At 55.2% G+C, this 25,891-nt stretch overlaps 9 protein-coding genes across 9 annotated transcripts; 8 read left to right on the plus strand and 1 right to left on the minus strand.

Moving 5' to 3' along the window:
* Positions 1–41: 41 nt before the first annotated feature.
* On the plus strand, positions 42–4,593 carry SETTUDRAFT_172231 (glycosyltransferase family 22 protein; the record flags this gene model as incomplete). Its single annotated transcript, XM_008029563.1, has 9 exons — positions 42–70; positions 124–1,334; positions 1,413–1,708; positions 1,758–2,023; positions 2,254–2,257; positions 2,485–2,488; positions 3,001–3,580; positions 3,816–4,046; positions 4,316–4,593. 9 exons carry the CDS (start codon positions 42–44, stop codon positions 4,575–4,577), a joined length of 2,883 nt encoding a protein of 960 aa, XP_008027754.1. The 3' UTR covers positions 4,578–4,593.
* A 1,940-nt stretch (positions 4,594–6,533) lies between these two features.
* Positions 6,534–11,814, plus strand: SETTUDRAFT_83383 (uncharacterized protein; the record flags this gene model as incomplete). Its single annotated transcript, XM_008028932.2, has 3 exons — positions 6,534–6,742; positions 6,977–11,514; positions 11,561–11,814. Coding segments are annotated over 3 exons (5,001 nt in total), but the record flags the coding sequence as incomplete, so codon positions are not given.
* A 788-nt stretch (positions 11,815–12,602) lies between these two features.
* SETTUDRAFT_179819 (uncharacterized protein) lies at positions 12,603–15,280 on the plus strand. Its single transcript, XM_008029564.1, has 4 exons — positions 12,603–12,738; positions 12,910–13,974; positions 14,026–14,371; positions 14,424–15,280. The coding sequence occupies exons 1-4, from the start codon at positions 12,615–12,617 to the stop codon at positions 15,247–15,249; spliced, it is 2,361 nt and encodes a 786-aa protein (XP_008027755.1). The 5' UTR covers positions 12,603–12,614; the 3' UTR covers positions 15,250–15,280.
* A 1,058-nt stretch (positions 15,281–16,338) lies between these two features.
* On the minus strand, positions 16,339–17,772 carry SETTUDRAFT_172234 (uncharacterized protein). Its single transcript, XM_008029565.1, has 6 exons — positions 17,701–17,772; positions 17,631–17,650; positions 17,492–17,578; positions 17,350–17,445; positions 16,673–17,300; positions 16,339–16,620 (listed from the first exon to the last, which is right to left on the minus strand). Exons 1-6 carry the CDS (start codon positions 17,729–17,731, stop codon positions 16,388–16,390), a joined length of 1,095 nt encoding a protein of 364 aa, XP_008027756.1. The 5' UTR covers positions 17,732–17,772; the 3' UTR covers positions 16,339–16,387.
* A 2,004-nt stretch (positions 17,773–19,776) lies between these two features.
* SETTUDRAFT_164005 (uncharacterized protein) lies at positions 19,777–20,943 on the plus strand. Its single transcript, XM_008029566.1, has 2 exons — positions 19,777–20,342; positions 20,401–20,943. The coding sequence occupies exons 1-2, from the start codon at positions 20,217–20,219 to the stop codon at positions 20,569–20,571; spliced, it is 297 nt and encodes a 98-aa protein (XP_008027757.1). The 5' UTR covers positions 19,777–20,216; the 3' UTR covers positions 20,572–20,943.
* A 353-nt stretch (positions 20,944–21,296) lies between these two features.
* Positions 21,297–22,583, plus strand: SETTUDRAFT_91725 (uncharacterized protein; the record flags this gene model as incomplete). Its single annotated transcript, XM_008029567.1, has 1 exon — positions 21,297–22,583. The coding sequence occupies one exon, from the start codon at positions 21,297–21,299 to the stop codon at positions 22,581–22,583; it is 1,287 nt and encodes a 428-aa protein (XP_008027758.1).
* A 940-nt stretch (positions 22,584–23,523) lies between these two features.
* Positions 23,524–24,403, plus strand: SETTUDRAFT_82057 (uncharacterized protein; the record flags this gene model as incomplete). The annotated part of the gene is made up of 2 exons (XM_008028931.2): positions 23,524–23,596; positions 23,625–24,403. Coding segments are annotated over 2 exons (852 nt in total), but the record flags the coding sequence as incomplete, so codon positions are not given.
* Positions 24,404–25,208: 805 nt separating this feature from the next.
* Positions 25,209–25,568, plus strand: SETTUDRAFT_67708 (uncharacterized protein; the record flags this gene model as incomplete). Its single annotated transcript, XM_008028923.1, has 1 exon — positions 25,209–25,568. A coding segment is annotated over one exon (360 nt), but the record flags the coding sequence as incomplete, so codon positions are not given.
* Positions 25,569–25,874, plus strand: SETTUDRAFT_20854 (uncharacterized protein; the record flags this gene model as incomplete). The annotated part of the gene is made up of 1 exon (XM_008028750.1): positions 25,569–25,874. The coding sequence occupies one exon, from the start codon at positions 25,569–25,571 to the stop codon at positions 25,872–25,874; it is 306 nt and encodes a 101-aa protein (XP_008026941.1).
* Between the last annotated feature and the right edge of the window lie 17 nt (positions 25,875–25,891).

A 25,891-nucleotide genomic window follows, 5' to 3' on the forward strand; every position in this document is an offset into this window, starting at 1 on the left:
CGTTGTTGTTGCTGCTGCTGCTGCTGCTGCCGTCCCCGCCCATGTCTGCTACACGCCCCAAGCCGGCCAGGTGAGTTCAGGGGCTGGCGCCAGTCGCACCACACCACGCTGACATGCATCCAGCCATGTGCCCCCAAGGCCGCCTTCACTCACTGCCCTTGGCGCCTTCGCCGTCTTCGCCGTGGCCAACCTGGTGGCCGCCGTCTTCTCGCCCATCCAGGACTGTGACGAGGTCTTCAACTACTGGGAGCCCACCCACTACCTCAATCACGGCTCCGGCCTGCAGACATGGGAGTACTCCCCTGAATACGCCATCCGGAGCTGGTCCTATACCGCCATTCACTCGCTGATCATCTGGGCTGGCATGCGGCCCCTGCACCTGCTCGGCCTGGGAGCCTCCAAGGTTGCCGAGTTCTATTTCCTGCGAGTGGTGCTGGCCGTCTTTTGCGCCGCCTGCCAGGCCCGCATGTACTCGGCCATTCGTAAAACGTTCCAAGAGCGCATTGCCATCTTCTTCATGATGATCATGGTCATTAGCCCGGGCATGTACCACGCTGCCCCTGCCTATCTGCCGTCTAGTTTCGCCATGTACTTTGCAATGCTCGGCTTTGCCTCTTTCATGGACTGGTACGGTGGCTCAATCCGGACTGCCCAGGGCATTTCCTGGTTTGCCATTGGGAGTGCTCTTGGCTGGCCCTTTGCCGGTGCGCTCGCCCTGCCTTTTATCTTGGAAGACGCCATCGTCGGTCTGGTTACAGGCACGATCCTGCAAAGCTTGCGACGCTTGATACTCCAGGGTGCGACAAGTGCCCTCGCCATTCTCGGCCTGCAGACAGTCATTGATTCTCTGTTCTACAGGGAGCTCGTGTGCGTGCCGCTGAACATTGTCCTCTACAATGTCTTCAGCGGCGGGAGTAGAGGCCCTGACATCTACGGAGTGGAACCATGGCATTTTTACGTGCGTAACTTGGCCTTGAACTTTAACATCTGGTTCTTTCTTGCCTTGGCTGCTTTACCGCTGCTTCTTATCCAATATCTGGTGTTTGACAAAGCGGTGTCTCAACACGCCCTCAGGCGATCTGTGGTCTTTGTCAGCCCGTTCTATCTGTGGCTGGCCATATTCACTGTCCAGCCTCACAAAGAAGAACGCTTCATGTACCCAGCCTATCCGGCGTTGGCGTGGAATGCCGCCCTGTCACTGCACATATGCCTGGCCAACTTTGGCTCCACGGATCCACGCCACCTCGTCAGCCGCATCCCTCCCATGGTGAAGCTCACTGTAGTTTGCATTCCACTGCTTTTGTCTCTGAACTTGGGCATGCTCCGTACAATTGGTATGTCGTGACTATCTGCACTCTCCATAGCCATGTTGTGACGCATACGTTGATGACATTTTGCTGACTGATTCTCAGGCCACATCACAGCATACTCGGCACCACTGAGTGTGTACAAGCCGCTGTTTGATCAAAAGTTTGTCCGCATCCAAGGCACGCCAGAAGACATGGTTTGTTTGGGCAAGGAGTGGTATCGCTTTCCGTCGTCGTTCAATCTGCCCGAAGGCGTTCGTGCCAAGTTCATCAAAAGCGAGTTTTCCGGCCTTTTACCTGGCGAGTTCAGCGAGGGCGACACGGGCTCAGACCTGTTCCCAGGGACCTGGATGATGCCAATGGGAATGAACGATGAGAACCGGGAGGACCCGGGGAAATACGCAAGTAGCTCTTGAGCTCCAGTCCATCAGCCCACTAACCACAGCATAGGTTGATGTCAAATTTTGCGACTTTCTTGTGGACTCGCGTTTGCCTGGAATGTCACCGACCGAACTCGAGCCGGATTATATCTCGGACACAGCACACTGGGAGACTCTGCAATGCCTTCCATTCCTCGATGCCAGCCAGACAAACTTTCTCAGTCGCATGCTCTGGGTCCCCAACTTGCCCTTTATTCCAGCCAAGTTCCAGCGGAAATGGGGCGAGTACTGCCTACTGCGGCGCAAGATGTCAAGGGATGGAGGGCAAGCCAAGCGGTAGAAGCAGTGAAGGCCCGTAATGCTCCGAGGCATGCTCCGAGGCAGCTTGCTTGGGGTCCGAAGACGGTAACGCGACGCAGACTCAACAATTCGGCCACGTGCACAAAAATCACTGCGATTCAGTGGATTCAGACAATCACAATGGCCTGCCGGGGCACTATCGTTAGTCCATCAGGGTTTCTTACGTCGCTATCGCCGCGCAGGGCTTGCCCACCTGACTAACCGAGTAGGGTATCCATTTCCCCGCCCGCCTTGTGACTTGATGGCTACTGACGACACGGCCCAGCCAAAACCCCACACTGTCATATGTGTTATCTCAGCTCACCCGGGTATCTCATGGAATCGAGGAGGGAACTCGCCACATAAAAGGAAGCTCTACGACATGTCGTGCATGACTCTTGGCCTTGTACACCCATTGTCTTGTCCCAGCGTTTTTTGGTTTTTTGGTTTATTTAGAGCCGGGTCGCCGTCTTTCAATTATTACCACGCATAGCTGATACATACACACAATCTCATTTCTTTGTCTGTGTTACTGTATTGCCATTTTTTCCCACTCACGTCATGGCTGGCTTGGCTGCTCGGCTGGAGCAGCACGCTGGGCTCGTTACTCGGACAGCTCAACACCAGTGCTCCAAAGCACACGCTGCGCTGACCACGGCACTCGAGGATGCACATGTATCTCCCAAGGCAGCCCTCTATGCGGGTCTCGCCCTCGCCACATGTCTCTGGCTCCTTCTCACATGGATCCGTCACGTGCGTCGAGACAGGACAAGACGCAACTCGTTGACCACACCCAGCACCCCGAATCTAGAAAAAACATCGCCATTCCGAGCGCCAGAGCGGCCTCTTGGCGGTGAGTACCGCTCTCTTTGCTTTTGGCGTTACCACAACATACACATACACAGATTCTTCACATCCTTACCCTGTTCTATCCTACCAATCCCCCCCAATACCAAACTAACACCACCCTTCAGTATGGCATCCCGTCCCCTTCACACGCCCACCCGCCTCTCCGTACCCCAACTGGTGCATCACCTCGACGCCCCCGCTCCCCTACCGCCCCTTCCGGCACGGCCCAAAATACAACATCACCATGGGTCTGCGGCGCATGCACTGGGACGAGTGGATCGAGCTCGACAACCAGTATCTAGCGTACCACGCCCTGAAAGCCTCACGCCTTGCATCGCGAGGGCCTCGCTGCGTGCGCACCGCACCGGAAGCTGTCTCCGCGTCTGCAGAGCTCTTGCAGGACCTCGTGTCGTACTTGCCACAGCGCTATCCCAGTCTGTTCCGCGCCGAGGGCCACAGCACCATGCGGAACTTGGCTACGGGCGAGGTCTTCGATGCGGCGTTGCTGCAGCGCAACGGACGCGCTGAAGAAGCCATTGCGCTTGTCGCCCGCGTGCTGCAGGACGACGTGGCCATCATGATGGAGCGCCCTGATGGCCAGTATTACCTCGTTTGTGGCGCCGTGCTGCTCGCCGGCTTCTGGCGCCTCGAGGATAAATTCGGTATGGGGCTCAGTCAGATTCATCAGAGTGGAGATGTACCTGGGTAAGTATGTCTGTCCTGTTTCCCCTACTTACTACTATCCTTTATTTCGTTTCCATGTCATTTCATGTCATTTCATTCCGGTCCTATTGTGCCTATTTCCTATTGTCCCTATTTCCCATTTCCCATTTCTTATTTTTCTATTTTCTGTTTTTTTTCTCCCCCCTAGCTCCACAGCTGGTAATGCATGCAAATGTCTTCTTCTTGGGCTAATTTCTGCACCCGCAAATCTCGCCAGATACAAGGATAAGCTGGAAAAAGGCATGATGAGTTTCTTCCGCCGGATCCAGCCCGACGCGCCCATGCTGCGCAACAACTACTTTATCCAGGTCGACGACAAGCTGGCGTGGAGCGACAGCATCAGAAGCGAAGATGCGAGTGAAGAGGGGGCCGTGGGCTGGTTCACGGCGGAGAAGAACAAGGCGATTGAGCATCATTATTTTCGGAGTGAGAGACAGAGCTTGCGGAGGTACGTGCCTAAGATGCTTATTTCATTTTAATTGTTCATGCATGGTATAATTTCCTTTTCAATTTTTTTTTCCCTACTTTTTTTTTTTTACTAGTCTGGTCCTTGTGTGTATGATTGCGGCTATTTTCTTTTAGTCTGGTCCTTTTGTGTGATTACGACAACGACTACTACTACTACTACTATGCTTTGACTAGACGCAAGATTGGATGTACACCATGGATCCAGAAGCCCCTTTTCTGCTGACACATCAATGCTTTTGTGCGAAACAGACTGCCCAAATCCGGTGGCGTTGTGTTTACTATACGGACCTACTTTGAGCCGATTACCAAGATTGCCGAAGAGCCCTATGTGCCTGGGCGGCTGGCTAGTGCGATCCGGTCGTGGGGCGATGATGTAAGCCGGTACAAGGGCAAGGAGCGCTATGGCGAGGTGCTGCTCGAGTATTTGGATAGGAAGCATGCGGAGCAAGTGGCGCAGGGCTTGGTGGTCGAGGGCGGCGAGGACGAGGCAGCGAGGGGATATCCCTTTTAGGAAGGACGAGGGTGTTTGGGGTAGGGTAGGGTAGGGGAGGGGGAGGGGTGGGGTGGAGTGGAGTAAGGGCAAGGGAGTCTATGTATGCATGCAGCACGGGGTACTATAGCTAATAACATGAGAGAAAAAAAAAGGCGTGTCGCGAGTTGTGTAGCAAAGTGCAGGAGGGCCAGAGAGTGGAGTGAATGGATGAATGAATGAGTGGACGGGGAGCATAGACGGTGGGCCAAGACATTGATGTTTCGGCGTATCAGGTGGAATTGGCGGAGGGGAGGGGGGCTTGGGCAGCCATTCGGGCCGGATGCGTCTCCTGTGCGAACTTACAGTTCTGCAGGTTATGCCCAAGGTGGCAGCTCGACTGCTGCTACCCGGCGCGACTGGGTCTATAGTGGGCAGTGGTTTGTCCAGAGGACGTGCTGTCTTTGTCATGTTGCAATGCCGTCTACTGGCCACGCACACGGCTGGCGGGCAGCAGCTGTAGCATGAATGTGTGATGTGTGGAGTCGCAAGTAGGTGTATATGTAGCGTGTATGTGCAAGTGTCTCGGTGCAGGCAGGCTGGCCGGTGCGGAGCGTGACAGGCGGCGTGTACCATGGTTGATGTCGTGCAGGCTGTCGTGTGCATGTGCAGAGCGTGTGGGTCGTCGAGTCAGGCTGCATGGGGTTGGGCGGGCACGCGATTGAGATTGCGAGACGTGTTTTCACCTCGAGGGCCGCCCTGCACGTCGTCGTCGTGGCGGGGCAGCGGCCGGCCATGACGTCGCGGCAGCGCACCCACACGGGGCCGGCGGAAATGAAGCGTCTGGCGAGGGAGATGGGAGGGAGCCGGCGTCGAGTTGTGCGGTGTGGAACTATGTGCGTGCGTGCAGCATGCAAAGGGATTGCGATAACAGGCTTGCGGCCTGTTGGGGGGGCTGCTCCCACTCGTCCTGTGCCATTTGCCGTGGCCGCTAGTCCAAGTCCAAGCACGGCGGCGACGGCAGCGGCAGCGGGCAGCCGGCGTTGCTTTTTGCTGGGTTGCTGTCGCGCCGTTGTTGCGTGCCGTTGTGGGTGTTGTGGTTGTGGTGTTGTGGTTGTTGATGTCGCCATGGGGGGCCCCCCCGGCCGACGCAGGCCAAGTAGCCACTCGCTGCTAGGCCGGGGCGGGGGGGCTCGTCTGGTTCGCGCCGTGTATGCACATCCATGTACATAGACACACATCGATATATGCCATCTCTCACACACAATGTACACAGGCTCACACACTGGATAGCGCAGAAGCAACGCGGGCGGGCGGGGGGCGTGCTGCAGCGGCGCATGCTTTGGGCAAGCGTGGCATTATATTACTGCTGCTAGCACCTGGACATGGACATGGACAAGCTCGACGGCGTCGTATAGGGCGGCGGGGGCAGCGGAGTGATCCGATGAACGGCACCCTCTTCAGCCATCAGCCATCCATCCGCCATCCATCAGCCGGGCCCATGCAGCGCCGCCGCCGCCGCCCTGCTGACTGACGGACGGACGGACGGACGGCGTGGTGAATTGCCTGCCCTGTCCCGCCCCGTCCTGCCCTGCTGCACATCGCCCGCCGTCGTCTCGTCTCGTCTTGTCGTGTCTTGTCTTGTCGTGTCGTGTCGTGGCCCGTCTGGTCTGGTCGGGTCTGGTCTAATCTGCATCTGATCTCGTCCTGCCTCGCCTCGCCTCGCCTCGCCCTCCTCGCCGTGCATCCTCGCCGCCGCGCCTCCTCGCCGCCTCCTCGCCGCCGCCGCCGCCTCCTCCTCCTCTCGCCCTCGCTGTATGCACTGTGCGCAGGCCGTGGATGGCCATGCTCCTCCCACCCACCTGACCTCCCGCCCCGTTCTGACCCTCGCCCTGCCGTGGACTATGGAGGACAATGGCCCTGCCGGCTCTGCCTCAGAATGACCTGCCAGCCCATCCCAAGCGCGACCAAGTGTCCACGCCCACGCCCGCGCCTGCGCCTGCGCCCGCACCCTCCGACACGCCCAAACGCCGCCCCGACGATGCGCGCCGCCTGCGCCGGGTCAAGGACTCGAGAGAGCAGCTCAAGAGCCGGTCCCGCGCGCGCGGCGCCAGCAATGCCACCATCGACACCACCACGAGCAACTCGACCGCCGGCGGCCGCTCCTACACCGTCGCCAACGTCCACAACGGCGTCATATACCTGAGGTACGCCCCTACTGCCAGCGCGCCGCGTCTTCTGCTGCTGCCGTGGCCTGGCTGTCCGCGGGCGCTGTCGCGGGCGCCTGTCGCTATCGATTGCGGCGGATAGGCCATATGCGTGCATGCATCGCCATGCCCGCAACCCCAGTGGCCAAGCAAGCAGCTGCCCCTTGACCAATCTATACATACATACATACACACACACATGACAACAGAGGCTGACTGACGCTCGCAACACAGGCCCGTCGTCCGCCCGGGCAACTACCGCGGCCGCCCTCCCCCCGATACCTTTGTCTTCCCGCCCCAGACGCCCCCCGACAGCGCCACGCGCGACACGCTGCGCCCGCTGAGCGATGAATTCGAAAACAGCCTCTACGGCCCACGAACCCCTTACTCGGAACCCTCGCCACCCTTGGCCGACGTGAGCGAGGGCCATGTCTCGACCCATTATCCCCACCCCCATCACCACCGTCACCACGAATCCACCAGCCGCCCCCTCGCCCACGTGCGCTCCCACTCCTTCTCCACGGCCGACGACCACGCCGCCGCCGCCGCAATTGCCCACGAGCCCGGCACCTTCAGGGTCATCATTGAGCGCCCCGCACACGGCCGCCCCAAGACAGCTGACACGTCGTTCCCGCTGTTGCAAGTCCCCATCCCGCACTACCGCCTGGGCACTCCGCGTTTCAGTACGCGCGGGACGGTAGATCTGCGCAGTTCAGTCTACACGGGCACCTCGGCCGGCGTCGACGACTTTGCCAATTCCCTCATGGCCCCGCAAATGAGCGCCCGCCAGTCCTTCATGTCGTCGCGCACGCGTTCAGATGCCTATTCGCCCGTCCCCCACCGCTTCCGCCCCACCATGGACCGCCCCCCCATTGCGCTTTCCGGCCCTTCGTCTGCCCGTGTCTCCCACTCGCCAATCAGCCCGAGGCTGTATGATGCACTCACCATCAACCCCGACGACCGCGCCGTCGTGCGCTTCAACTCCAATGGCGACATCCTCGCTGCCACGCCCTCACGCCTCGTCGCCCACATCACCTCGCCCAGTTTCCTCGATTACGAATTGCTCTCTGACTTCTTCCTCACCTTTCGCGCCTTCTTGTGCACACGCGACCTGGTTGCATATCTCATTTCCCGACTGCGGTGGGCCGTTGACCGGCAAGATGACTTTGGCCGCATTGTTCGCGTGCGCACATTTGTCGCCCTCCGCCACTGGATCCTCAATTACTTTGTCGACGATTTCATGCCCTTTTACCACTTACGAGTCAATTTCTGCGACATGGTCAATAGCCTCTACAATAGTCTACGAGCCCGCTATGATGGCGGCGGCGGCGACATCAAGATTGTGGGCGAGCTGAAGAAGTGCTGGAGACGAACTTGCGCATTGTACTGGGACACGGACGACGGCTTTGGCCACAACTTTTCAGACGATCCATTGCTTCCAGGCGGCCAAGAGGGCTCACACATGTCGTTTGATGAGCCCTCTCCGGTCCAGCCACTGCCCAGCACACCTCCCCGAGTGCACATACGAGACACCAAGGAGACAATTGGATCCAACCCGAGCGACCACTTTGCCAGCCGACACATGGACTGGGCGCAAAGAGTTCGCCATACACCTCAGAATTCAATGGGCTCCCCCTTGATAGCATCACAGGAATACGAGACTACGCAGCCGCCCGTGTCGCCCGCAAGCGAGCAGAGCATCCATGTCTTGTCCTGCTCTCTTCCGGTGAGGGCGTCGCATAAGCATGAAGCGTCGGTGGAACTACCTCTGTATCCACACCCCGTACCGGCCGCCAATTCAGCCGGTAGTGGCACGGCCCGGATAACATCGAGTCCACAGCAGCCAGCGTCGTTGAAGAACAGCCAGCGCCCAGCTCGTGCCCACAAGCGCAGTGGCAGTTTCTCGGATGCCCTCCGAGACAGCAGAGCGCCACTGTCGATCCCCAAGAACCCGTCGACCGACTATGCCATCTCTGCTGTGGCGAATATGCCTGGCACGCTTGTGCGTGGTGGGCTTATTCACCCAACCACCCCGTACTTTGAAACCAAACCGCTACGACCCACGCGATCTCAGTACCTCAAGGATTCTGAAGATGCAGATAATGAACTTCAGCAGCGACCGGGACAGGCCAATTCACCAGGCATGAAGAAGATATTTGGCAGTGTACGTCGTGCTCTAAGCACTCGGCAGCAACCGAGTGGCTGTCCTTTGAGCGGGTCCCCACACCAACGACAATCACCCTACGTGCGATGCTCAAATCCAGGCACGTCTTCGACCTTGTCGGTCTCGGGAGGAGTTCAGAAGCGCCGTGTTGCTCGACCGAGGCCCCAGATACGAGTTGATCTTCTAGCCGCCACAGTCGCAGATAGTTTTCAAGCAGCAGTACGCGAGCAGCTTGAAAGCGAGGGCCATGAGCAACCCGGCGGCGAGAGCCCTAGTCTCGGCGGTTTCCAATTCGAATTTGACGAGCGTGGTAACCCAGCCAAGAGCACGCAGCAACCTCGTCGTAAGCCGGATCCCCGTGTGCACAGCAACATCACCAACGGGAGCAAGTCGATAGTCATCATTGACGACACGGGAGCCCCTCCTTTGCCCAAGGCAGACGCCGCTCCGGGTGAAGTTAACCAACCGGCGATAAAACTGGAAGACGACCAACAAGGAGCGTCTAGCCACGTGCGTTTAGCGGACGATGCCAACTCGATCCAACACTCGTTTCTCTACAACGATCCAGAGCCCCATTCTGCTGCAGACGAGTATCGCCTCTCCCGCACTCTCACCAGGCAATCCTACCCAGGAGAGAGGCGGTCCATGTCGGCAGGCCCAGAAGGGATGCATTCTTTCCGACGCAAGGGCTCCACCAAGAATTCCATAGCACGCGGGGGCTCTCTTCGTCGCCATGCTTCTTACGGCAGTGTGCTCAGCAGAAGAAGAGGGCCGGCGAGTATTGCTACCTTTCAGACCATGTCATCTGACAATGATCCCTTCTTTCTTGATCGTCAGCCGGCGGCTGAAGCTGCTGGTCCCGCACGACAGCTCCGCCGACGGCCAGGTGGCGACCTCCGCGCTGCAGACAATGTCCACGATCTCGAACACATGCAGCGACCGCACTCTACCGGCTCAATGTCGAACCACACACATTCCATCACCAATTCGGTGATTCTGCGGTCCGATCGTTTTCTCGACTCGCAACCAGATTTTCTCCGTCAAGTTGAAGGGCCACCCGAAGCGGAAACTCCGAGGAAGCCAATCTCATTGGTGGATACACACTCGTCCCAACCCAACCTAAGACCGTCTTTCGAGGCTGAAGTGGCAAAGCTTGCTGCCTTGCCAGACGACACGGACGACGAAGGCGGGGTCGAGTCAGCACTGATGAAGTTGGAAGGGCGGTACGAGAAGAAATCACCCAGTGCACCCACGCAAAGAAACACGGTTGACTTGGGGCAACATCTGGCAGCGTTCGAGCAAAATTCTTTTGGCGTTGCTTACGAGCAACACAACCGCCCTGCTACCGATGATGTCTTCCACCGCCCCTTGGCTCCTCCCGAAACAGACGGCCAAGGCATGTACAGACTGTCGGCTGAGAACTTCAACAGCCATGTGCCTCCGGTCACGTCGGTAGGCCAATCGACCGACTCGTACTCTTCCATACCCCTTCTCGACCGGGGCTTTGGTGAGATGCCGACTCCAGAGCAAGCGCAGATGCTGGAGAGTATGACATCTTCGGCTAAGCCTTCGCCCCTGAAAATTGGCAGTTTTTCGTTTCAATCTGCCCGACAACCTGATAGGCTTTCTCCAATGCATTCGTCCATGGTACATGTTACGGAGACGGATAGTATGAGGAGGATTCCCACTGGTGAAACGCTCCCAGCGCATACCTATGTCCGCGAGTCGTTTCTGCTGGACGAGGATGAGGACTTTAGTGATGTGGGATTTGCATCCGCAGCCAACTCGGGCGATGACAGCCATGGTGTGAAGAGTTTCTTCGGGGATGAGCCAGCAACTCTTGAGGGTGACGCGGACAATTTGCCAGCCCATCCCATGCGCCACCCACCCACTCCACCTCCTACAGCGCCTCAAGTAAACGACGACTTGCACAACTCGACCGTCTTTGATGAAGGCCTCCCGACGCCAGGTCTTACACCCACCGTCTCACGCTCGAATCAACAAGGAAGCCCAAACCCTGAGCGTCCAGTCGGTTCCTCGGATGGGCCACAAAACATGCACCAGCCTGCCACTTCACCACCAACCGCACATCTGCCTTTTATCTTTGCATATGACTCGGAGATGCTCGCTCAGCAGTTCACCATTGTTGAAAAGGATGCACTGGATGAGATTGACTGGAAAGAGCTCATCGACCTCCGCTGGAAGCAATCCTCGCCGCAGATCCGCGACTGGGTCCAGTATCTACGAACGGAAGAAGCCAGAGGGGTTGACGTCGTCATTGCACGCTTCAACCTCGTTGTCAAGTGGGTCGTGTCCGAGTGTCTTCTCATCGAGGATATTCGTGAACGCGCCCAATGCATTACGAAATTCATTCACATTGCAACCCATGCGCGACGATACCGCAACTACGCCACCATGTATCAAATCGCAATTGCGTTGATATCCAACGACATTTCGAGCCTCAAGAAAACATGGGCTTTAGTGCCCGCAGCTGAGGTGCTGGTCATGACCGAATTGGAGGCGCTAGTTCAGCCCATGAAGAACTTCCACAACCTCCGGCTCGAGATGGAAACAGCCACCGTCGAGGACGGTTGTATTCCATTCATTGGTAGGTACTTGCACACCGTCGATTGAACGCAGCTAACCATCATCAGGTGTCTACACCCGCGATCTCATTTACAATGCGCAGAAGCCGCCATTCATTGACGCACCCCCAGTTGATGGCGAGCGCCTCGTCAACTTTGACCGCTATCACATGGCGGCCACGATTGTCAAAAACCTCCTTCGCCTTCTCGAGGCCAGCTCCAAGTACACCTTCAAGGTCGAACCGCACATTCTCAGCAAATGCCTCTGGCTGGCTGCGCTTAGCGACGAAGAGATTACCAGGCGCAGTCGCCAGTGTGAATGATGAGATACCCTGGGACCCCGCTTTCTTTCTTCTCCGCGTCTGAGCGGGCTGTATTTCTGGTTTTGGATCTTTTCTTCTTTTTTTTTTCCATCTCGTTGCTAATACCCATTTCGCGCCCCACGAGCGCTGCATCAACCCGACACGATATCACGACTCCATATTACCCACCTGTTGTTTTGCATATAATCGGTCCTTTGCAATGGCCACGGACTCGGCACTTTCTGCTTGTTAGACATAATAACCTTGGGCGAGGAGGATATTAGGATAATTCTGGAGCGTTTGGCATTCTAGACGGAAATGGCAATGTGTAGCAAGGCATTTTCTACCGATGTACAGATCAGGGATATACCACTGCTTTTAAATTTCAAGACGGTAAATAGCGCTGAATGCTGCCCACATGCTCTTGTGCAAGCTGCTTGTCAAGCGGCACATGATGTCGCTGATTGTCCCAGGGGCGGCGTGACTTGGACGCCTAGTGTGGGGCGGTGAGGGCTTGCACGCGACGCGAACCGCACCTGTGGAGGCTGCAGGTGGTCAGCCTTATGGTATCAGCCACTACAGGCAGACAACACTGCGGTCAGGCGCGCGCAATAGAGACATATTATTATTATCATCCATCTTGACATGGCTTTTGCGCTTTGCCATCCCATGTGTCGTCTTTTCCCACCACGTTTGATGCTGGTCTTCCGCTGCGCTGGGTCATTGTCGCACACTCCACCTTCCTCTACCGATCCTTGAACGAGGCCTAAGCAGGCCAAGGCGCCGCAACCCCAGTGACTGAAGGAATCTTCTGGTGCATCATGTCTAATCTGACATCTTCCGATGCGGGACCACCTTCCCCGCCCCAGCCTCCGCCGATTACTATAGAGGATACAGCGGCAGCTCCCGCAGGGCGACCGAGACGTGAACTCGACGATATGGAGAGTAAGTCGTCCTGAGAAGAGAAGAGAAGGAAGACGAGGGTTGGCAGCTGTTCATGGAGAATGACTACAATTGTTGTTGGACCCTGATCCCTACTCCATGGTCTCGGCCTAGTCGCTACGTTGGAGAAAGCCGCGAATCACTGCTCGGAACGATTGCTAACGTTTAGAGCAGCCTCACCAACGTTTCCCACGTCTGCATACGAATCCAGCAGCCCGGAAAGTTCTCGGTCACAGGCTTTCGAAGCGCGGAAAGCCACCTTTGGCCATCGCCGCAAGCACAGTCCAAACCTCGAATGGCGCCAGCCGTGGACCAAGGACAGCTGGCAGCAGGGTCGCGTGTTGCTCATAGACTATGTCGCCAAAGAACACTCGGCCGGAAGGAGGAAGATTGTAGCCCAGGAATTCTGCGACATCGACAGCCTTCGTCGGTTCTACCGCAAGGAGGATCTCGCCGCGCAGGCAGCCCTACGCGTAATCCACGTCCAGAACGCGAGTTGGGCGACGCGCTTCCTGCTCCGCAAGTTCAACATTGATGCCAACGACGAACTCGTCGGCACAAATTTTGGGCACTGGGCACGCTACGAAAGATCCCAACAACGCGGCGGTAAGCCTGTGCTCAATGGCAGGACTTTCCGTGCTTCACGTGATCCTTGGCGAGGAATATCACGTGCAGCCTTTGGTGTGGATTATCTCAAGCCGTACGACCGAAATACGCGCCTCCCTTTTAACAATAACAAGTCTATTATGGAGCTTAATCACTATGATCAGGAGGATCAGCCGCGGTATGGTTTTGACGTGTATGTGCAACGGCTCAGTGTCTATGTGCAGTTGAGCGACGGCATGCCAGGACAGGCGGTCGATCCTGATATTCCCAATCCATATGACGACGAGGCATGGGAGGAGTACATGCGACTGAAGAAGAGCTATGGAAATGTTGACGCTAACGAGCATCAAGAAAAGTACATTCCCAAGCTGAGGTCTCTCGATAACGGTAATACGATTATCCTGTTTGAGAACTCGGTTACGGGCTCTGTTAAAGATACTCTGATCGGCGCGAGACAGGAGCTAGAGTCGAGATGGAGACGTTTGTCGTTTTACCTGCCCACGGATAATGACCAGACGTTGACGGCAGAGTGCATGGATTTTATCCTCCAAGACGTCTTCAAGGCGTTGGCGTATAATTGGCAGAGGTTCATGTCTGCGTGTGAAACACACGTCGGAATCTTGGAAGACAAGAGTAAGTCTTTTGTTGGAACCTTGTAGGAACCCGCTGTACTAACCGTCCCAGTCTACGAAAACCCCGCCGACGAGTCGCGCGCCCCTGAACTCTGGAAAAACAGCGCGCAATGGCTCAAAGTCGAGCGCCTCATCTATATCCATCTCGACGTGGTCAAGGAAATGGTGAGCCATCTGCATGATCTTGCTGGCACCAACCCCAAGGAATCCTCGGGCCAGCCCTGGCTCGGCTCCGCGCCAGACGAAATCGAAAAGCTGACGGGACAGTGGGAGCGAGACGTTATGCTGCCCACTTCGTCTCTGTCAGATCTCATGTACAAGAGCGTGGGCATCAGAGATGCGCGGCACTCGCTGCAACTGGGACTCAGCATGTGGCGCTTGAGCTGGATCACCTTCATGTACGTGTGACCACCATGGCCAAACTTGATAGTGCTGAACCACGACTTACAGCTTCCTCCCCCTCACATTTACCGTCGGCTTCTTCGGCATGAACGTGTCCACCTTTGACAGCATGCCCGACATAAAATGGTGGTTCATCACCTCGGTCCCTGTTCTCCTCGTCGTCCTCATCCTCTGGTACGCCGTCAAGCACAACCTGGCGAGCCAGCGCCAAAACCCCATGCGTCGCGGCGTCTACGAATCGCTGTACCACGAGCTATCAACCGACCACGCCACGCTGTGGACGCGCGGCGGGCCCCGCGACGACGTGGTGCCCGTCGGGTGGTGGGCAAACGTAAAATGGCGCCTTGTCACACGCTGGTTCGGCAAAGACAAAGTCAAACTAGGAAAAGACTATGATCCTGCCGCCGAGGAATTCGGGTCTTGGTCTAGGACGAAACGCTGGCTGGCGAAGCGCTGGCTCGCTGAGTTGGCTGTTATGCCCATGCCGAAAATTCATCTCCTTCAGCAACAGAATCAGAATCAGAATCAGAATCTAGCGCATACACAGCAACAGCACAACTCAACAGACTCCACATCCCTCTACCCCCTCGACAAAGACCTCGGCGCCATCGGCGAGCTCCTCAGCATCGCCACTCCCGTCGCCATTGCAGAACTCGATCCCACGGCCGCAAGTCGCCTGCAGAAACGCGTGCCCATCGAGCGCCTCCGCAGCTTGAGTCCGCCCGGTGAACACCGCTCGCGCAGTAGGTCTGCTAGTGCGCGCTCCAGTAGCGATGGCGGCGGTGTCATGGTCGAGGAGAAGACGGAGCAGGCGGTGCGGGTGGAGCTTGAGCAGGGAATGCCCGGGTTGACGGGGTTGAGGGCACCGACGTGAGAGGAATCGTGGGGGATGAGCATGACGAGGCATGTGTTATCTGCCCCCCCCCTTTTTTTACGATGAACAGTTTCTTGTGTGTATGTGTGTATGTGTGTATGTGTGTATGTGTGTATGTGTGTATGTGTGTATGTGTGTATGTGTGTATGTGTGTGTGTGGATACAAGAAACAGAGGTACAGTAATGTCATTCAACAGCTTTGTTCATTCTATTCTGTTCTATTTTGTTCTGTTCTGTTCTGTTTTTCCTTTTTCTGCTGAAACAAAAAAAACCTGATTGTTCTTATTGTTGTTATTGTTATCATTATTACTACACATGCACATAGTCTACATGGTATATATATATATATATACTCCTAGAAACAGCATACATAGCATTTACTAGTACATAGTACATAGTATAGTGTGTCTGCTATTTCAACCCCGACTCATGTTTTTCTCCTCCTCCCCTCTCTTTCTCTCTTTCTCTCTTTCTCTCTTTCTCTTTCTTGTTCCCATTCTTCTCTCATAATTCCAGCCAGACGTAGATTTCCAGTCTGAACCGATAAACTGTCCAAGTCAAGTCAAGTCTTTGCATTGTAAAAAAAAAAGGACTATTTGGTTTCTGTAGGTATTTTCTAGCTTGCACCTTGATTTATTCTTGTATTTATTTATTAATCTATCTACTATTCACGCTATATATATATATATATATATATATTAGTGTGAGTAAGATATGCTGATACGCTTGGATATATATGTAGGTATAGTGGTGTGTTAGTATGTAGGAGTAGGAGTTGATATATAAGATTCCACACTGTCTTATTCAGGTATAGTCATAGGTGTACATGGTTATAGGTAATATTATGTTTTGCCCCTGTGCTGAATGTACGTATAAAGAGGAATATGCAGATGAAAAATAGAAGAACATGTTTGGAAGGAGGAAGGAATGTAAATTAGATATACCCAACAGAGGTGATTTGGGTATTATATTGTGAAAGAGAAAAAAAAGGCGTTGTGTTAGCACGTTTACTGGTAGAAACAAACCAGATAGCAAAGCAAAACATGAACATAATCACATCAGATTCAATGTCAAGCGCTGGCGCGACTTGGAAAACTCAGATGCAATTTTACTTTATTTTATTTTTAAAACTCAAACTCTACTTTAGCAGCGTCTCGAGTTCCGCAGCTATGGCATCGCCGACCTGGCTTGTAGTTGAGCTTCCGCCGATATCGGCGGTTCGCACGCCCTTGTCGATGGTGATTTTTGTAGCCTCGTCGATTTTTTGCGCAATCTCTGGAAGGCACAGCGAGTACTTGAACATCATGCTGATGGAGAGAACGGTGGCAATGGGGTTGACGATGCCCTTGCCGGCAATGTCTGGTGCGGAGCCTGTAGGGTGTGAGTGGGAGAATATAACAACGGAGGCAATTATCTTTCTTACCATGAATAGGCTCGTAGATACCATTCAGCTTGGTCTTGCCGTCGGGAATACCGCCTAGACTGGCACTTGGCAGCAGACCCAAGCTACCGGGGATAACGCTGGCTTCGTCGCTGATGATGTCACCAAACAGATTGCTGGTAACGACCACACCGTTGAGCGCTCGTGGGTTCTTGATCATGAGCATGGCTGCCGAGTCGATGAGGTGGGTGCCCGACTTGAGATGCGGGTACTCGTCCTTCATGATGCGCTCAAATGTTTTCCTCCACAGTCTCGATGTTGCAAGCACGTTGGCCTTGTCCAAACTCCACACGGGTACCGGCGGATCCTCGACAGAGGCAAGACTGCCTGCTAGACGCACAACGCGCTCAATCTCTTCAACACTGTATGGCTCCGTGTCCATGGCCTTGCCATCGCCCTCGTCCTCTTTCCGGTCGCCAAAGTAAATGCCGCCCGTCAGTTCGCGGATGATGTTGAAGTTTACGCCGCGCACGTTCTCGGCTTTGAGCGGCGAAGACTCGACGAGCGAGTCTGAGGCGAAGAAGCACGGTCGCAGGTTTCCAAAGGTACCGAGTTCTTTGCGGAGTTTGAGGATGCCCTGCTCGGGGCGCACCTTGCCTGTTCCCCATTTCTACATGCTTGTTAGACGGCGTCGCTCGTTTGACAGTGACATGACGTACCGGGCCGCCGACAGCGCCGAGGATAATGGCATCAGCGTTCTTTGCGGCATTGAGCGCCTCGTCGGTAAGAGGGTTGTTGTGCGCGTCTATTGAGCACTGCAGATGTTATGACAGAGTCGCTACGCCACGGCTTCTCACTTACACCCCCAAAGAGATGCTCTTGAAAGTTGAACGTGTTGTCCGTGTGCTTCTCGATGACCTTGAGGATCTTGAATGCTTCGGCAACAACCTAGACATGTCCGTGAGCGGATGCGGAGGAAAGGCGCGGAGGATGATATCACCTCGGGGCCGACACCGTCACCTGGGCGCAGTTTAGCGGTGTGCTGGCAGACTTTGCATGCTCCGACTTACCGGCGAGAACAACAATATTGTGGGCAGTCATTGTTTGTACGAGTAATGTGTATGTTTCGAATTGGAGAAAATGTCGCCCGCTCGGGTTCGAGTATAAGAGTGCAAAGCTACCCCACGAGCCCCGCCAGAAGCCGCAGACGCCCCTCCGACGTCGGCCGCCCTCTTCCCAACATCAGCTTATGGCCCTAGCGCGCCACGACACTCTGTCTCATGTTGCCTCTGGGCCTCACGCCATACCCTGGAGCGTTTCTGTTCGAGTCCAAGTGCTGACGGCACCAATTTACACAAAGTTTGCTGCTGTGTCTGGGGGAGAGTCGGACGAATCAAGTAGCTGGTGATGAGTTTCACTCTCCATGGCGAGCGAGGGACTATGCAGGAGTTGAAGGGCGTCGGACTGAAGAATGCAGAGCAGGTACTGCAAGTACCTGATGACGAATATCTGTGAGAAGTTTGTTTCAGGGCTTGGCAAGTTGTACATGTGCACACTTCAGCGACAAGAGCAAGATGAGGTCAGGAAAGAAACTGTTATCTACTGGAGACAAAATAAAGTTTGAAGCAATACTACTCCAGACTTTTACAGTTGTCTGAAGTATTGCCCAGATTGAAACTGACTTTCTAAATGGCAGCACTGAAGCGGTGTAAGAGGGCGATGCGCCTTTTGTATAGCACCAGCTTTGCCACGGCTACCATGATGTCTTTTAACCGGAAATCCACTTGGGAATTCTCACATCATCGCACAGGCATACGTCAGAAAAAAGAATAACGCCTGGTCATGGTCTCTTTCTCGAAGCGGCGCAGGACGAGTGCCAAGTTGAGTGATTGATTGCAACGTCAGCACCTGGTCAATTTAGAGTTTGCGGATGGGATCGTCCATGATGAAAGAGATTGCCACTGTATTGAACGCATTGGTGACACGGATTCCATTTGTTTCCTGGGACGGGCGGTCTTGTGCAGAGATGCCAATGTTCCAAGACATGGAGTGGCAGGAAGAAGAAAAGACGGGGAAAACAACAGTGGCAGGCAACGCCAGCAGGCAGCGTCTACGTCGTTGACGCGGCTGTGCGGTCGAGGCAGAATCGTGACGGAAGGTGCCGGAAAGCACAGTTTGTCATTGGTATTGGCACACAGCCCCCGGTGGATGGAGTTGGCTGCGTATGCATTCGCTTGGTTCTGGTTGGGTAGGAGGCAAAGTATGGAACATGCGCCCACGGAAACGGAGCGGACTTTTGTAAGATGGTCCGCCTCAAGCTCCGTCGCCGTGGCCGTGTACCGGCGTGGGTGTGTAGTTTGCAACGTCGTGCGACCAATGTATCTGCTGCAGTAGCTCAGCGTTGCGTCCCAGTGGGCAGTGTGGAAGCGGGCGGGACTGTTGACCAAAAGAAATACGAATGGGGCGGCCCGGAGGATGGCAGATGGCTCATATACCATGGGACGGCCAGTCGAGGCCTGGCGGGCAGCGAGGACTTGCAACGGCGGGCGACTGACGATGGCGTTGCATGAAGGGCGACGGCAGGGAGCAGCTCTTGAGCCCCTGAGAGAAGCAAGTGTGAAGTCATGTACCTCACGGGGCCTAGGCTTGTCAGGGTTTCAGCGATGGATGCCAAGACGAGTCGAGGAGGAGGGCAGTGGGAGGCATGAAAAGGGCGGGATGGCGCACCGCCCAGGCTGTTCGTGCACACTGGTGTTCGGACTGCGCATGGTGTACTGGATGTACACGGCCTCATCTCAACCCGCACGCTGACCTGTCGATCCCCCGCCAAGGGCCTTGGAGGCGTGCAGATCTCCAGGCTGCGCGCCGCAACGAGTGCGTGCTGGGCTACTTAAGCCCCCGACCGTCCGCCCTCTTGTCGCGACAAGCCTCCGCGTTTCTGGGCGCCGCGCAAAGCGGCTGCGCAGCGTGGTCGGCCAAGCCCTGCGCGGCGGGCGATGCAATGTTTCAACAACGATTGTGCATCTCTTGTACGCTGATCGACGGCGCCCCGACTGCGTCTTGCGCTGCGTTTCGGACGAGTCGGTTGCTCGGCGTTGTCTTGGACGCCGTCAATCCGCTGCGTAGGGCAATCAGCAAATTACCACGGGCTCTGCACGCAACCCCCAGCGCCGTCGCCGTCCCCTATCACGGCGGCGCCCGCGACCCTCTGCGGGCTGGATATATATCGTCGGGCGGCCCGCTGACAGCGCTGCCATTACCAACAAACACGCCAACATCTGCCTGCCGCCCACGCCTCCCACGCAGTGCCGGTTTCGCCCTCCGGTGTGCGCGATTAAAAACACTGCGCCCGCATTCCCACCAAACAGAGACGCCCGCCACGGCCCACCCGCGCGCCTGGACATTGTGCTCTCTTCTTACCTGACACCCGCGCATTTATTTCCTCGCTTTATGCACTTGCTTCTCTCCATTGCCATCACGCCCGCACTTGGCCGCTCCAGCTGCACAGCCTTCCCCCTCGCCCGCCAGCGCATACAATAACCCCATCCACCAACCCCACACACGCACGCCTGCTACGCGTCTCAACATGGTTCTGTCGATACGCTCCAGCGTCGACAGTCTGTCGAGCCGGCTCAGCGGGGAGAAGCCCCTCCCGCGGCCCGTCTACTACTGCCGCATGAACCCAGAGGAGCAGCAACTATGGGAGATTATCGTGAGTACTCGCCCGCCCTTGGTTCTGCCACACAAGCCTCGTGCTAACTGCTGTCCAGGGCGAGCAAAAGTACGAGTACATGCGCGACTCCAAGGGCCGCTTGCACAAGCACCGCCTGAGCTACGCTGAGCGCGCCCAGCGCCAACGCCAGTTCTACGACTCGCGCGTCGGCCATGCCATTGTCGGCGACGAGTGGATGCGCATGAAGCTGCCCACTCGCATGTGCTGACAGGCACTCTTGTTGTACCACCACCCCACTGGCTGTCTGTCGTCGACATCCACCACTTTGCATAATATTACACACGTCCACCATGCCGCCATGGCAGTCGATTCCACGATTTTCCTTTGTTTGAGCGAGCGCCCGTCACCCGGGACGCCGAGGGTCTCTAGAGACTATTGATTTTGGTTGAGCGTTCAGTATGGTGTTCAGATACATGGCCTTTGCACGCAAAGGAAGATACCCGGCATGCGGCACGGAGTTTTTTTTTTACTACATATCCATTTCCTTATCTCAGATTTGCTTTTGGTCTGAAGTTTGTCTTTACTTGCTCTTGGTTGACTTGGAAGACTATTAATAATACAAACCTGCAAAGCATTCTTCTCCCTCTTCTTCCTCTTCTCTTCAGCGCCGTATCCGCCATGCACGTGATGTGTAACAGTGTGCAGGCCGTCTGCTGACCCAAAAGCAACCTCAGGTCGCATATGCACATGGCGGGGCGACGTCAAGTCGTGTGCAGGCGGCGTTGCCGTCTGTAGGGGGGTCAGCGCCACTAGCCGCAGCCCGCTAGCCCCTATTGGCCGCCGGTCCGACTGATGGCAAGGCTTCGCCCGCCCGCTGTGACCTCAGCCTCCCACCTCACCCACGCCGAGTTGCCATCAAATCAAGCCATCATGTTCTGGCCCTACCCATGAGGAAGTACGCCTTGCACAGTCACCACCCACACTACTTGAACCATGTCAGACGACGAGGGGCTGCTGGTCATTGCAGCAGGCGGCGACCTCATCCTCGATGCCGCCCAGGAAGAGGCGGGCCAGCGTTTCTCCTACCGCGTCGACTCCCAGACGCTCCAGCAAAACTCGCGATACTTTGAAAACCTGCTCAGTGACCGTTTCCACGAGGGGCAGCAGCTAGCAAAGAGCCTGGAGGCGCTTAGATTGAATGGGCACAAGGATATCAGCGAGGCGCCTGACAACGTGCTTCCCCACATATCCATTGTCAATGTTGGCCGGGTAGCAGTGGCCAAAACCTCGTCCATTCGAAATCTGCTCGCAGACTTCCTGCGTGCTCTTCATGGCCTCGACCTCGCCGCATCGCCTCCCGTGGCCAATCTTGCCAACCTCGCTGTTGTCGCCGACCGATTCGATGCCGTCGCGTGCCTTTCCAAATACGTCCAGAAGAAGAAGTACCTGAACTTGATCGAGGCCAAGTTGCGAGGCAAGCCAAGTGCATCACAGACGGAAGAGAGGATACGGCAAAAGCTGTTCGTCGGCCTTCTTTTCGACTACCCCTCGTGGGTAACGCGATACTCGAAGCATCTGATCATGCGCGACTCTGTACAATGGCAGCCGGGCACAGTGGAGGACCACACAAAGGCATTGTGGTGGGACATGCCCAATGGTGTCGAGGACGAGCTGATTCAACGGCGAGAGTACCTTCTCGAGACAATCAACTCCCTGCAGTCGCATTTCCTGAAGTTGTACACCTCTGGCGAACGGCAGTGCAAGCTAGGCTACGATACGTCGCTGCAATGTGACTCGTTCCAGCTTGGAGAAATGGTCCGGTTCTTCTGCAAGATCGATACCGTGCGGTTGCAGGGCAAGATCTACGACAACACCGAGCCAACATACTATCTTGGAGATATTGAGCGTCTGCTATCGTCTCTTCGGCAATGCTCAAACTACCAAATCGACCATAACCACGCCCACTGCGGACTGCGATCACGCATACTTCCGCTCCTCGATCTCATACAGAGCCAGCTCAGCCTCGACACCGGTAGTCCAGATGTTGGAATCTGCGCTGAATGTTGGAACAAGCACCGCAACGAGTACGCCTGGCACCTGTGTAAGAGACCGGTGCTGTGGGTTCTACCAAGATCGGCAATTGGTAACCGAATCCTTACCAGCGGAGTAGCGCGCAAAGGACATCAAAGAACGCCGAGTGGTTGCCTTGCCAGGCACGTGGCGGCAAGGGATTTGTTCATGGCTAGGGAGCGAGACTGGACGGCAAGGGATGGGCATTGAGGAGTTGGCCATGCTGAGGCCTACTAGGCCTGTATAGGTCTAATCTTGGATGCCTTTTCTGCGTCTAGCGAGCTTCTCAGGCCTTATACTGTGCCACCCCGCTTCAGCCTGGCAGCTGTTGTGGAATCTGCGCACCATCAAATTGCCTTAAGCTCGACGCTCACCACCTGTCTTGCGCTTTAGAGACGGCGCATTTGAAAATAGAATCCGAGGAAGGACATGCTGCCTTGTTGTATGCCTGATCCCTCGGGCAGACCAAAAAGGAAGGTTGCCACCAAAGCGGGAAGACTGTACTCGGTACCACGACTCTAGTATGCAAGCTACCTCTAAGCGATGTTGAATGGATGATTTGTGTGTGCGCTAAAGCATTTCTTTTAATGCTGATAGATCAAATGACAGTGGCGCGATACAGGGCGAATAATGTCACGTTCATTGTCGGCTGTGCAGCTGCATGATTGGCCCCGAGTAGCAAGTTTGCTCAGCCCGGCGTACACAGCCACAACCCTCAGGGTCAAGAAAGACCCTGACGCACTCGGAATGCGCGGCAGGTTTGTTCTTTTACTGAAACTAGCGGGTGCGTGATGGATGAGTTACTTCAGGCTTACAACGAGGCAGAGCGGCACAGGGCACGCAGTGTATGCAGTGTTATAAAGCGTTTACACCCAAACCGTGGGACAACATGCTCCTGCATTCAAGCACGGATCGCCTCATCTGAAGCCCTTACCAATCGTACCTGGTTTGCTTTGCCACGTCTGCTAGTCTTTGCTCCATGTCGCTTTCACTTTCTTCACACCACTGCGCCACCCCCTCTGCCTTTTTGAATCATTCTTCATACCACGCTCCAACCCAGTCTTCTTCACACCAACCAACAAGCATGTTTAGCAAGGTCAAGAGAGCTTTATCAACGCGCAAGTCGTCGACTTCGAGTAACGATTACTCGCCGCCATCGACTAACCCGTTTACTTCATCACCTGCGACACGAAGGCCAAGTAAGACTACTCAATCCCTGTCCTGTACATATCACAACTAACAAGCATCAAGATAACTTCGCCATGGGCTTGCCAAGGTCTAACGACGCTCCACCGGCCTACACCCCTGGTCCAGCTCAAAACACGAGCGCACTTCAAGCGTCCTCGCCAGCAGCAACATCAGACTCTGATCCCTACGCCTTCCTCCGGACCTTTGACACTGTCTTCCTAATCGACGACTCGGGATCCATGGCAGGCCGTTCATGGCGCGAGACGCAAGAAGCCCTCGCAGCCATCACGCCCATCTGCACTGCGCACGACGAAGACGGCATCGACATTTACTTTCTCAACCACCCAGACTCATCTCTATACAAGCACATCACCAGCCCGAGCACCATTCTCGAAATCTTCCAGACAGTGCGCCCGGGCGGCGCCACGCCCACAGGCCAGCACCTACACAAGATCCTCAAGCCGTACCTGCAGCGCTACGAGCAAGACGACAAGACCAAACCCATCAACATCATCGTCATCACCGACGGCGAGCCCTCGGACGACGTCGAATCCGCAATTATCCAAGCCGCCAAGAAACTCGACAAGCTCGACGCCCCCGCCTGGCAAGTCGGCATCCAGTTCTTCCAGGTCGGTCGTGAACCCGGGGCCCGCGAGCACCTCAAGCAGCTCGACGACGGACTCGCAGAGCTGGCTCGCGACGACAATCTCCGCGATATCGTCGATACAGTCCCGTTTAGCGGCGATGACGGCCAGAGACTTACCGCTCATGGCTTGTTGAAGGTGGTGCTTGGTTCCGTTGTGAGACGGTTGGATCGTGCGTCTAGGGAGCTGCATCGATGATTGAATGAATGAACGAATGAATGAATGAAAGAAAAAAGACTTGTGATTCTGGGGGGTTTGCTTGATTCATTTGGAGGTTGTTTGTTTGTTCGTTTATTTCTGTTTTCTCAATGGCCGTTTGCCAAGGAGCATGGAAAGCATGGTGGAAACCCCCCCTTTTTTTTCCCCTTTGTGTGTGTATCTGTTTCACAGAATATGTTATATACCCTCCCTCCCTCTCCCCCCCCTACTACTATCCTTTGTTCTCGCTGTAGAGCGACTCTGTATGGGAGGTTCCCTTTGGCTTTGATATTATCATCATCAATATAGATATATACGTTCAACTCCAATCCATAGCTTTATATCCAAGCATATTGGCCGTGATGCAAATAACTACCTTTGAACCAACACACACGGGGGGTTTTTTTTCTGTCAGAGACAACAATACTTACGGGCTCACGTTGCATGCCCTTTTAGCCCCCACATATATATATATATATATACTATATATCTAGAGTCACACACTACATCCCATTTTAACCCATTACTTTTTGACGCCACAGACTGTGCTGGCTGCCTTGCATTTGATGCTGACTTGACTTGACATGAGCTGAGCTCATCGGTCCTGCAACGCCTAACCTAACCTAACCTACTATCCGTGCGCAGCCAACGAGCCAGTACAGTCAACGAGCCACCCCACCAAACTGCCGCATTGTGAACCCACCCACCTTTGACGCGTCGTAACTCCACAACCATGGATCTGATTCAAGAAGCGATTGAATATATTGAATCGCGTGAGGCTGGAGATAAATTCTCGTACCGCTAAGTTGCAAAAATATATAGAGTTAATCGAACGACGCTGTCGCGACGGCACAAAGGCGCACAACCGTCTAAAGTCAAACAAGCTGCCCAAGACCGCCAAAATCTCAACCTACAACAAGAGCATGAACTTGTGCTATACATAGAACGTTGTACTCGCCAAGGGCTTCCTCCTACGCGTGAAATGATACAAAATTTCGCGGCGACGATAGTTAAAAATGAGGTTTCCACAGCCTGGGTTTCCCGCTTTCTGCATCGCCATGCCGACGAGCTCCCCATCAAATGGAGCACCGGGATTGATCGCAAACGTCACAACGCTGATTCAGAAGAAAGATACAGTCTATACTTCGACTTGTTGCATTCGAAAATGCGAGAGTACGACGTTGACGCGCGCAATACCTACAATATGGATGAGAAGGGCTTCTTCATCGGCATCACAAACCGCACAAAGCGCGTCTTTTCTAAGGCACTGTGGGCGTCGGGAGAGATCAAGGCGGCGATACAGGATGGCAACAGAGAATGGGTAACGCTGCTGGCTTGCGTATGCGCTTCTGGTGAGGTATTGCCGCCCGCCATCATCTACAAGGGCACCGCCGGGATTCAATCGAGCTGGGTTGACGCCGTTGAGGTCGCAAAACATGAGATGTTCTTCTCAAACTCAGCGACGGGATAGAGCAACAATGATATCGG

The sequence above is a fragment of the Exserohilum turcica genome (genome assembly GCF_000359705.1).
Source record: "Exserohilum turcica Et28A unplaced genomic scaffold SETTUscaffold_3, whole genome shotgun sequence".
Taxonomy (NCBI): domain Eukaryota; kingdom Fungi; phylum Ascomycota; class Dothideomycetes; order Pleosporales; family Pleosporaceae; genus Exserohilum; species Exserohilum turcicum.